The sequence below is a fragment of the Ascidiella aspersa genome, chromosome 3, assembly GCF_963924565.1.
Source record: "Ascidiella aspersa chromosome 3, kaAscAspe10.2, whole genome shotgun sequence".
Classification (NCBI taxonomy): domain Eukaryota; kingdom Metazoa; phylum Chordata; class Ascidiacea; order Phlebobranchia; family Ascidiidae; genus Ascidiella; species Ascidiella aspersa.
Genome location: NC_139449.1, coordinates 15,392,033 through 15,404,975, shown reverse-complemented (window position 1 = coordinate 15,404,975; position 12,943 = coordinate 15,392,033). Strand labels below are relative to the sequence as shown.

General features: G+C 38.6%; 1 protein-coding gene across 1 annotated transcript in view; it reads right to left on the bottom strand.

Moving 5' to 3' along the window:
• The window catches only part of LOC146160366 (WD repeat-containing protein 17-like), a 38,251-nt gene extending 37,549 nt beyond the window's left edge, over positions 1-702 (bottom strand). The window contains exons 1-2 of the mRNA XM_083385844.1: positions 545-702; positions 284-467 (exon numbers count right to left, since the gene is read on the bottom strand). Coding sequence (XP_083241970.1) covers positions 284-467; positions 545-670 — 310 coding nt within the window. The 5' untranslated portion in view covers positions 671-702. The remainder of the gene's footprint in view (positions 1-283; positions 468-544) is intronic.
• Positions 703-12,943: the final 12,241 nt, after the last annotated feature.

The following is a 12,943-nucleotide window of genomic DNA, read 5'->3' as shown; positions in this document are numbered from 1 at the left end:
TTTATTAATTTGTGAACCAAAACTATGAGCGTTTAACACTTTTACAAGGAACATGAAGTATAATGTTACATCATTGTCAAATTAAATATTTTCTACTTTTGAATAATTTTCAATGTACTTTTTTTTTAAGAAACATCGCTTTTTGGGGTTAAAAGTAAAACTTGCAAAAACATATATTTATGTTTTCCATTTTAGCAACATCTTGGATTTAGGACATTTTGATTGTAACATTGAAAATTTCAAATATTAACACAAAATACAATATTTCTAACTACAAACCTACATTGTATTTTGAGTAACTTGGCGACACATTTCCTCTGCTTAACATCCCAAACAAAGACCTTTTGATCTGCTCCAGAAGTTGCAAAAAGTTGAGGTTTCGATAAGTTCCACGTAATAGATAATATTGTTTTGGAATGCATGGCATTTATTGAAGTCAACTTGTACTCGTCGCACTCTATGTCAAACTAACCATATATGCAATATATGTAAAAAACACATTAAAATATGCCAAAAAATTATTCAGAAAATATTAAAAACATACTTCATAAATATAGACAGCCAGCGTTGCACAATAGGCGAATGATGAACCACAACCAGCAACCATATTCTTGTTCCACGGTTGACAACCAGCAGGGACCAAACCAATTTGCCTAATTTGTGATAACATAATTAAAAATTGTTTGTTTTTAAATAACTTAGTGTTCCAATTGTTTAAGCAACAGTCGAACTGCAAAAAAATATGTAATTAAAATATCAAGATTTTTATTTTATATTGAGCTGTACGTACAGGTTATATTTATATTGACAAGTTGAAATTTGTAAAATTAAAAAAAATCCTTAATTTTTGGCCAACCAAGATTTATACCAAAATTTTTTATTCAAATTTCCACATCAAAATTCTGCTATATTTATACCATAGGCTTTTTTATACTTTTTAACTAGTAATCAAATCAACCGTATCCAAAGTTTTTACAGTGAATTTTTAAGTGAATATCAATACCCCAATAGTGAATAACCGGCGGTCAACTCATGGCTCTTTATAAAGAGAACCAAGGTACAAGACACTACCATCGTCAACATCTACAAGCCACCACCCAGCAGACTGTATCTCGACTCACTTCCAGATGTCACCGCACCAGCTCTTTACGTCGGCGACTTCAACTGCCATCACACTGACTGGGGCTATAGCGTCAGCAATGCAGACGGCGACACCCTTATCGAATGGGCTTCATCCATTGACGCCACTCTACTTTTCGATCCGAAAGAGCAACCGACATTCCACTCCGCGCGCTGGAACACCGACACCAATCGCGACCTGGCCTTTTTTAAAAGCTGCGCCGGTGAGCCAATGCCGGAGAGGCGCGTTCTGGATAGATTCCCCCATTCTCACCATCGTCCATCGCTGATTCTAACCCCAGCGTTAGTTCAGCCTATTGAAGGGAATCCCGTGAGGCGTTGGAATTTCCGCAAAGCCAACTGGAAAAGATTCAGTCAACAACTCGATGCGATAGCTGTTGGCTTGCCGTCCCCGAACTCAGTCAACATCAACTGCGCCTATAGCACCTTCTGCAAGGCTATAACCTCTGCTGCGAAGAATAACATTCCCCGCGGCTTTCGAAGGAGCTACGTTCCTTGCTGGGACGAAGAATGCGAGCAATTACTTCGCACAAAAAACGAGGCGGAATCCATCCATGATCGAGAAAGGGCTGCCGATGATCTCATCCGCAGACTAAACGAACAACGAAGGGAGAGATGGAATGAAACAGTGAAGTCAATAGACTTTACTCATTCCAGTCGTAGAGCCTGGCAAACAGTCAACAGGCTTACTGGAAGGTCGGCAAAACCAAGTAAATGCCCCATCACGGCCAATGCGATTGCCGCCCAACTTCTCAGCAACAACCGTTGCCCTAATGTAGACAGGTCCTTCAGCAGAAGAATTAATGCCAAGACCAAAGAAATTCGTGCGTCCCCCACCTGTAACTCCAACCTTTCAATCGACTTCACCGACCAAGAACTTGCGGAAGCCACCAAACAACTTAAAGTGGGCAGATCACCAGGCATCGATGGAATTCATCCAGAGTTTATAAAACATCAAGGAAGGAAAATGTCCTCATGGCTAACCTCTTTCTTCTCGACCTGTCTTCGAACTGGCAGGTTACCCAAGATCTGGCGTCGGGCGAAGGTAATAGCTTTACCGAAGCCAAACAAACCAAAAGGCGACCCGAAGAGTTATCGCCCTATATCGCTATTGTGTGTTCCTTATAAGATGTTGGAGCGACTTCTCCACACGCGCCTAAATCCTATTATCGATCCACAATTGCCCAAGGAGCAAGCGGGTTTCCGCAGTGGCAGATCTACCACAGATCAGGTTACCCTACTGTGCCAAGATATAGAGAATGGGTTTGAGGCTGGTGAAAAAGTCGGAGCCGTGTTCATCGACCTCACGGCTGCGTATGACACCGTTTGGTTGCGTGGTCTTCACCTAAAGCTCCTGAAGATGATCCCAGATATGCATATGGTCAACTTCATATTAAACATGCTGAGTAACCGTAGCTTTCAGCTCCACACAATTAACGGTCAATGCAGTAGGACTCGAAAGCTGAGGAATGGCGTACCACAAGGTTCCGTCCTTGCTCCTATGTTATTTAACATATATATTCACGACTTACCCGCCACCCAGTCGAAGAAATATGGCTATGCAGATGATCTTGCAATTCTATTCAGCAAGCCAACATGGGGCGAAGCCGAAGAAGGTCTAACCGCAGACATGGGGATCCTGTCGTCCTACTTCAAGAACTGGAGACTAAAATTAAGCATGGGGAAAACTATGGCCACAATGTTCCACCTAAATAACAGGGAAGCCAAGCGTACTACAAACATCCGAGTCAACAACACGTTGTTGCAGCATAATGCTACCCCCACATACCTCGGGGTCAAGCTTGACAGAACGCTGACGTTCAAGCATCACGTCGACAGCGTCAGGGCGAAGGCAACCGCTCGCATTGCGCTTATACGCCGTCTGGCCGGTACTGCGTGGGGAGGCTCAACTAAGGTGCTGCGTATATCTGTCCAGGCACTGGTGCTATCCGCTGCTGAGTACTGTGCCCCTGTGTGGTGCCGAAGTAGCCACGCTAAGAAGGTGGACACTACCCTTAATAGTGCGTTGCGTGTCATATCTGGCTGCCTACGTGCCACGCCAACCGAGCAGCTGCCCGTGCTGGCCGGCATAGCACCGCCTGACATCCGCCGAGAGGCAGCGACCCTAGCCCTCTGTAGAAAAGCGCTCTGCAACGAACAACATCTACTGCACAGAGTTCTCACTAATAAGACCTGCCATCAACGCCTAAAATCGAGGCACTCCTTTGCTGCCCAGGCAAAGACGATGCTACAGGTCGTCAGAGATGGCATGTCCAAGGACACCTGGGTAAAGAACCGGTGGACGGAGAGGTGGTCAGCAGCACCACAAACAAGATTACATCGCTACATAGACAGCCCTTATGAAGTAACAGGCCTGGACCTTCCACGGCGACAGTGGGTTAATCTTAACCGCCTCCGCACTGGAGTCGGCTGTTTCGGAGCGTCGATGCTGAAGTGGGGCTTGACCGACAATCCAGCTTGCATATGTGGCGCCCAACACCAAACTGCGGATCACATCGTGGAGGAATGTACCACCTACCGTCCACCCCATGGGGAACGAGGCCTCAGAGACCTCGACAATGACACTCTGAAATGGCTCTCGTCAACAGAGCTCCGTGTTTGACACACGAAAGAAGATAAAGAGAAGACTTGTTTAAAAAAGAGTAGACTTGTTCCCTAAGTGAATAACTTTCTGCATGTTTGATTTTTAGGGCCGTATGTGACTGAATTTCAAAATTCTTAAATATGAAAATAAACTTTTCTTAAATATTTTTTAATAAAGTTTATTGCTGTATTCGTGAGGTTACTTTAAGTGATGTGTGAAAATTTCAAGTCGATGGTCCTTCTTTACTTCTTGAATTATTACATGATTAACTTTAAAACTGCATACCTTCCTTGGTTCAATAATATTTGCCAGAAAAGGACTGAGATGCTGTTGGGCCTGCCAGTTATACCAAACGTGTTGGCAGTGTCCCGGAATTATGAAAGTTGTGTTGACTAATATGTTTACCTGTTTCATTACAGGTATCACAAAAAATGACAGAAACTTTTGTTTTGTAATTTCATAGTAAACACCTGTAAAGTTATGTCTCATGTAGTGTAACATGTGTGACGACCTAAACCTAAACATTGCAGACCTGGGCATAAAACTGAAAATACTATAATGCAGCACGAAGCCTAATATGTTTGGTTGAATGATTAATTAGACAGTTTGTTTGTTTGTTTGTGGTTATTTGGGAGACATTAGGATATTTAACTTTTACCCAGCTTGTCCAAGGACATTTCCATAAAGTGTTGCAAGTTAACCACAGTGAAACTCTCGAACATACATACGATTCATGTTACTTTATTACCAGTGGAAGGTCAATTAACATGAGGTTAAATAGTTAAGGAGATAGTTCTGTAAAAGTAAGATGGAGAATAGTAAGCCACTTGAAAAGTACAATTATTTAAACAGGAGGAAACAGAATTTGACATGCATCCATTTATGCCTCAAACTTCAAGTTTATAGAGGGAATTTTTTGTTTGACCTAAACCAGGGTGGTTTAAACCAAGGCCAGACATCATCAATCGTGGCCCGCAAAGCACTGTTGAATTATTGTAATGCTGCATAGCGTTGAGGGTTTAATGTTTAATTAAAAAATATAACTTAACAACAAACAGCAAGCATGTTTAAATTATTTGGGTATGATTACATTTTTGGGGTTGCACTATTCAATAAACTGGTTTTCCGATGCTTATGAAGTTCATAACCAGGGGGTGGCAAGACGCCTAATTTTTGCAGTGTGTTAGACGGTTCGATGTAAGGCATGGTGTGTCTCTTTAATATGGACATCACATAGTAAGTACGAACTATTTAAATTATTAGTTCTGATATTACAACATGATACTGTACTGGGGGCTAGCAACAACATACTTATATAGCTTGGTGTGAAGAAACAAGAAGCAAAAGTCAGAACACCAACGGATACTTAGATGCAGTATGGGGACTACTACTACATTGCTTAAGGAAAATCGCTAGAGTTTGGCTGAAAACAAACTTTTGTACAGTAGCATTTTAATGAATTTTGCTTGATTAAATAAACAAATGTTTTTCATGTGTAATTAAACGTTTTAATTATTTGTAAAAAAGCATTTTTAATATATCAGCTATTGCTGCCAGGCATAATGTCAAGTTTATAGAGCTCTTCTGGCAAATGTAACTTTTTATTCCGACGTTTCGACGTCCTATACAGGCGTCTTCATCAGGGTAAATAACACTGAATGCGTTCAGGTTATGTTGTTAACAATATTTGAATTAGGGTGAGAGTTAGCGTTTGGGTTGGTGAAGTATTTATTATTATGTTTGTTTATAAATATTTATGCCTTCCTTGCAATTTCAACTTTGCAACTTGTTTCGTTAGTGACAAAATAAGTGTGGTAGGATTCTAGACCAGCGCCGAAATTTTTACATAAAAATATATTTTTTTAACAAAATTGTGAGCTATTTGGGAATACATTGATTTAAACAATGCATTGTTATATGAAGTACTGCATTATTAGTGTCTTGGCATCATGGGTCAATTACTTTTGATGGTTTACTAAAAACTCACCCAGATCACCATTGTCATTTCGGCACAGTTCTGAGCAAAAAGGTCTACGACAATTAGTGCATCCAAAGGATCAAAAAGTCCGTCTTTTAGACTTTGAGGCCTTGGACAATGCACTAATTTGACCAAACAAATGAGCATAAGAAGATTAAGTTTAATAATACTTGACCCACCCGAACCCGAACGCTAACCAGCACTCTAACCCAAATAATATGCGTTAAATTAATAATTACATAATCGTTACAGGTCCCAATTCATCAATTTGTGACGTAACAATCCTATATACCATGGACGAGAAACTATCTTATGCCCATCACCCGAGTTTGGGCTTTTTCGCCAGCATTTAAATAATTATTAAATTATCGCGCATTATTTGGGTTAGGATTCGGGTTAGCGTTTGGGTTCAGGTGTGTCAAGTGATATTAATTCTATCTCACATTTTTTGTTATCTTTTTCTAACGGGTAGGCCTATACTTCTCTGCATATTAGCATATGACGCTATTCGTATTCTAGGCCTGTAAACTTCGCGAGGAGATCGTTGATCACTAGGGTAACATTTACATAGTGGTGTTTGGTCTGGAAAAAGCGTTTCCCTATATCAGTGCTTTTCAACCAAACTTTGTTTACAACCTTTAAAATTTCCATCCGCACTTTTTTATTTAGGAAATTTTTCATCCGCACAAAACGCACAGTACGTTTGCAACCTTTAGTTTTATTTGTGAAATGAAAATAAAAGGGTAAAAGGGTTTGTGTATTCAAACCGTGTGCCTAAGTATTGACCGATATAATATAAATAGCTTAAGCTGCAAATAACCACTATACGAGACTATATTACTGTACCTGTAAAGCATAAGTGGGCGCAAAAGTTATTTGATTACTGTATTACACATAATAAAAAATAATAACATGCACCATTTTCATCCGCACATTCATTCGCACGACATTTGTCATCCGCACTACAATTTTTTTCATCCGCACAAATGCATATCATCCCACGGGTTGAATAGCACTGCCCTATATTATAGTTTCAATCGAGCCTTTGCTATTATTAATTGAATGTCAGAACACCGAAAGCTACTATTTGCGATGACGAAAAAACTATTGTTCGTACGACGAACCGGCTTTGGCCTTGGTTTGCTGTTGAAATTAGGACTTTTAACCACTATTGTACCTTAAAATAAAACATATTAGACGGTTTTCTATAATATTTTGTTAACAGATGTTAGTCGATTATGATATTTAGTTGGGCAGTGACACACTACATCAGCTCTATTTGTTCATTGGCGGATCAGTTTAGATACGGTGGCGATTGTTATATTGTAGTAACAGTGGTCATTAAAGATGTTTTATTGAGTATTTAAGGCGTTTATTTGAGTTGTGTTCTTTTCAAAATGTATGATCAAAAATGTTGCTACTTTTTCACGCCTTTACCAAACACTCGCTGTCACTTTGAGAACAAAGCATTTGGCTGTTTCACACATGATAAATGTTTTTGTGTGACACATATTTCCGTTATAGATAAAAGTATTTCACCTGTGTGAACGCTTTTTTTCGAAAAGGTTTAGTTCCGGTTTCGAATAATTTAAAAGTTCCGGTTCAGCTGCGGTTCGACCGTCGTTATTTGAAAACCGGTTCATAAGGTGTCGGTTCGGATCAATATCAGTTTGGTTAAATCTAAAAATGTGTACAAATTCAACGCTTTAGGTAATCAATATTCATATTTTTAATCAATATTTCATATTTTTTTTTTTTTATCAATATTTCATATTTTTTTTTTTTTTTTTTTTTTAAAGAATTATTAAAATAACGCACATTATTTGGGTTAGGATTCGGGTTAGCGTTAGGGTTTAGGTGGGTCAAGTGTTATTAATCCTATCTCATAGTTTTTGTTATCTTTTCTGAACTTTTAATGAATATTTTTAATTTATCTACGCCGGGAGTTTACTTAAAGGTCTAAATCAGTGCATTGCCAGGACCTCAAGGTCTAAAAGTCTCGACTTTTCTGCCATTGGATGCCCTGATTGTCGTAGACCTTTTTGCTTAGAACTGCACTGATTTCTAACGGATCGGGTGAATAACGCAACAGAAATAGAAAAAAAAAATAAAGCACGATTTAGGTATAGAAGCGTAGATTTAACTTTTGCTTTGCCAGATGTTGACAGGTATGGCAGTGCCTCACTGCCTCCCCTGACTGCATGTCCCTGAATATAATACAATTTGGCGATATTACAAACCGGCTATAGATTGACTCAAAGCGCAAAAAAAACCTTAAACTCGATAAACTTGGCAAAATAATTTCATTTATGGAGAGCTGTGAGTTCACAATGCACCAGCTAGCCAATGGACCCAAAGAAAATGTGTAATAAAAATGCTTGCAGTGAACCAGATGAAATTTTATCGTTTATCTAGTTCAAATTAGTAACATTTGTGACTGGAATAGGACCGTTTTGCTCTTGCAAAAAATATAGCCACAATATAGATTGTGGTTCATCACTCTTTTAAACTTTTTTTAGATAGGTTTTCCTGTGTAAACTATTAATTCTACGTGAGATAAAAAAAACACAGCTTGGATGATGAAAACCGATTAGGCAAAGTAATTTATTACGTCACAATCTTCAATGCGGATTTGATTTGTCTACTTGACTCTAGCCGTCTAACTCAGGGGTCGGCAACTTACGGCCCGCCGGATCCGGCCGCCGATGTAATTCTTCCGGCCCGCCGTCTTTTTGACAAATTAGACACATACATTTTAACTTCGTAAGTTTGAAAAAATGTTTAACTTCGTAAGTTCGAAAAAAACCTTAAATATAATTAAACACGTTTTCAAGTGTAGAAAAGACCCGAGGCCCGCCTGATTCACAGTTGTTCTAACATTTTAATAACACAATTCTTAGTTAGCATTTTGTGCGGCCCCCAGAGACCTTTCTGAGTTTGGTTTGACCCGCGACTAGAAAAAGGTTGCCGACCCCTGTATCAAACAGTATTTGCTCTGCCTTTTTTTGCTTGTAATTTGCAACCATCCCATTTCCTATGTCGACAATATGCTAGGTCTGTTTGTTAGTTGTCTGCATTTATTTTTACCTTGGATTTCTACTGTTTACACAACATTTTTCCAAATAATCAGCGTCTTTTGTGCTTTTATAGTTGCTTGTCTTCTTGAAATGACAGAAATATCGATTAAGCATTTTCTGAAAAAGTTTTTCATGAACCCGAAACAAACAACTGATTTGTGTTAGACCGGTTTTCAGTAAAGCAGGTAAAACGTGCGGTCGACTACAAGACACAAATGCATCACATCAAACAACAATGTGTTGTTTAAATTGATGTATTTCTAATAGGTAAAAATTGTGTCAAAAAAAGTTTTTCAGTTTAAAATTTTTTTAAATTTGATTTTTTAGGTCAAAATTTATTATTTTCAGGTCAAAAATATGTCAGCCTATGGTAGAGATATTTATTTCACATCTAAAAAAGAACCGGAGGTAAAAATGAGTATTTAGTTATCGAGTAAGTGTCTGACTAAGTAGGTGGGAATTGTACACAGGAAATGTCGCTATATGCATATCAGCCAGGTTGATAGACTACAGCAGTATGGTTCCCAAACTTTTTTATTCCGTGACCTATTTTTTTTATAAAACAGTTCGTGGCCCACTGTGTGCTGTAAAACATTTTTGTACGGCCTTTAGCGCATCGTCCAAATTAGATATTTTAGCCTGGCTAATATTGTACATATAGCAAAATTACCTGTCTGCACTTGAACTACCGTTGCGAATAAAACCATGAGTTTTTGGAGACCAGTGTTCCCTCTAAAGTGCGCAATTGCGCAGTCACACCAGCCAATTTGCGCAGTAAAATTTGCCTTTTGCGCACTTACATCATTCTCAAATTAAAACTAAAATATCTTCACTTTTTTGCCACAACAGTTTGAGCATTTCGCATTGGCCATTTTTTCATTAATATTTGTAGCTAAAAGCAATTAAACAAATCAAATCAAATCCTCATTGACGATTGTGCGTAATGCAGGTTGTGTTGTAAAATGCTTTGTCTAATTTTCATCATTTGTTTTCATTATCCATGCTGTGTATGTTTTTTTTATCTCACGTAGATATAAATGGCTACACAGGAAAACCAAGCTTAAGGGAAAAAATAAAACGGATATTTTTTCGCCCGACCTTTTTGTTGCCATATCCTTAAACTTTGCAGTTGCACATAGAAGTTTCTTGAGAATATTTATTTCGTGACGTCACGCTTTGTGACGTCATCTCTAAAATATTAAGACTCGCCCCCATACAAAAACACTGCCGTCCCAGCCAACTCAGCCTTAAAATATTCTTGTGCACCACAAAAAATATTTGCGCAGTAGAAATTTTTCTTAGAGTGAACAATGCTGGAGACTACAAAGCAGGGCTGCGGAATCGGTTAAAAATAACCCGAGTCCGACTCGGGAATCCGACTCCGGCTGAAAAAATAAACCCGAGTCCGACTCCCAAGTCCCGAGTCCGACTCCGGCCAAATGTGCGATTTCGTCGAGTCCCGAGTCCGGTCCTGACTCAACAGTCTGTATTCCGCCAACTTACGTAACCAAAACAACATGGATATTCAGCAATCCACTTATAGGGTGTCGTATAATTCATTCACTCGTAATACATGGTTGGAAAATATTCCACCACATGCTATTACATTTTTCCAGTTGGCGACCATATTAGTTTTAAAATTTGGCGCATGCGCATGTCGGACTCGGGACTCGGGTAGTTTTACGTGGCCTTACTCGAGTCGCCGAGTCCGATTCCGCAGCCCTGCTACAAATCGACTCATTAAGGCATTAATTAATTTCTTCTGTTTAATTCGGTGTTTTATGAATAAATCTTTTTCAGGTTTTTCCTATATTTTTAACCTGATGTCATTTGACAAACAAAACAAAAAGCTTTAGTAAGTTTCCGACTAGTCTGTTAATCTTCAACAACACTTGGGACTCTTGCACTAACCTACAATGGCACAAAAATGCTCTGTCGCACCAATGATGTTTCATGGGTCACATATAGAGCTGCTAAAATCTAAAAAAACGTAGTCCCACTATTTTGAAACAGAGATTTTTGTTAGGTCAGACAGGGATAAATGGTGGGTAAAAAGGCACATAAATATGTTTCACAGTCATAAGATATACTTAGCCACATTTTGGAAACCACTGGGCCACACCATAAAATATACCACCTGATAAAATATACAACAAGCATAACCCCGTCGTTTTAGCGGTTATATACCATCCACTTTACCTAGCTTTGATGTCGTTAACGGCAAATAACATTTGGACGACAAGCGGCTATATCAAGAGTGGCCAACCAGTGACTAGTCATCGACCCAGAGCCACACCCCTTACGCATGGGCAGAAATGACTATAAAAAAGCCGCTTACATGTACAGATACTGTATCTTTGGTCAACCTGATTTATTTTATATGTTACACACCAACATAAAAACGAAAAAAATTACAAGACATTGCAGTCATGTGTGTTACAGTTACTTAGCGGGATAAGTTTTGACCTAAAAAAATGAAATTATGACAAATTTTGACCTACAAATTTATTTTTTTAACAATATTTTGTCCTATTGGAAATACATTAATTTAAACAACATATTGTTGTTTAAAGTACAGTATACTGTATTAGTGTCTTGGCGTCGTCAATCATTCGTTTTCGATGAATTACTGACTACCGGTCGAACACAAATCAGTGATTTCTTCTGGTTCATGCAAAACTCATAAAAATGCTTTACCAACTATAAAAATGCCAAAAAAACAGGACTCTGGTTATTTTAGAAAAATGTTGTGCCAACAGTTGGAATACGAGATAAAAATAAATGCAGAAAATTAATAGACCTATAGCAGCTGGGGACGACCACCTTTCGTATGCAGTGTGCCAGTTTATGAATAATGTCAAAATATCAACAACTCGCGTGCCAAACGTTTTTCTATGTTTGATTTCGCACTGGCAACCAGGGCTCCGGAGTCGGTTAAAAAACAACCCGAGTCCGACTCCGGCCAAAAATATTGAACCCAAGTCAGACTCCTAAGTCCGACTCCGGCCAAATGTGCAATTTCATCGAGTCCCGGGGCCGGCTCATACTCTGCAACCTGTATTTCACCGATTTACGTAGCTAAAAAAGATGGATATTTAGCAATCCACTCATAGGGCTCACGGAAAATGTGCCACCATAATATGGCATATTATGCTATTCAACCTTAACAATTTACAGTTTGCAGCCTTGCTGTCTTATCAGTTTCGAAATTTGGTTTTGCGCATGCGCACGTCCCAAGTGGCACGCGTGCCAAGGGTTGCCGACCCCTGCCTGACCTATAGCATATTATCGAAATAAGAAATGAGATGGTAATTTTGTCTAAAATTTGACTGTAAAAAAAAGACAAGTAAAAAAATAACTAACGTTTTTCGGGTAGGAAACACATACTCACAAACGTAGGTGTACACAAACATAGTACAGCCCGTTTGACATTAGGGTATTTTTTAATTCTCACATGTTTCCAAAACACAATTTCCACTTCCTTAAAAGTAGGTTTCAGATGTTTCTGCTCACGAAGATCGATTATTTCTAACTGTACCGCAGCCTTGTCGCATATCAGCAAGACATTTTAAAAATAGATTTTTTTGAAATGCGTTGGTAATAAAATGACTAAATTTATGTGATTAAAAGTTAAAAACACATCTAATTGAAATGAAAGAAAACGAAAATATTTTGCAATATTTAGACAAACGTCAATTGTTACTCACAATGGGCGATTTGTTAAACTAAATTTAATGCAATCACGCTGTTGAGCTCCTGATATCTAATGAAGAGCCGCATGAAATAGGCGCAAGTTGACCACTCCTGGGCTATATAGTAAAACCATAATATCTGTAAAACCATTATATAATATCTGTAAAACCATTATAGCTAACGGCCTTTATAAAATCTTTAGCGTCGGGATAACACTGGAAGATTATGTTGCAAAATGTTAATTTAATAGGTTTTACCAAATACACAAACATTTATACTATATATATAGAATTAGGGAATGAATGTCAACCACTTAACTACGGCAAAGCTTTGGGCGCGGTTTGGACAATGTAAAGAGAGCACAACTATGTTTTACGAGCGCTTATCATAACTGGTCTGATTCGCTTGACTGGCTCGCGGAATATCTCTTGTGCTATCACAAGCTTTCAG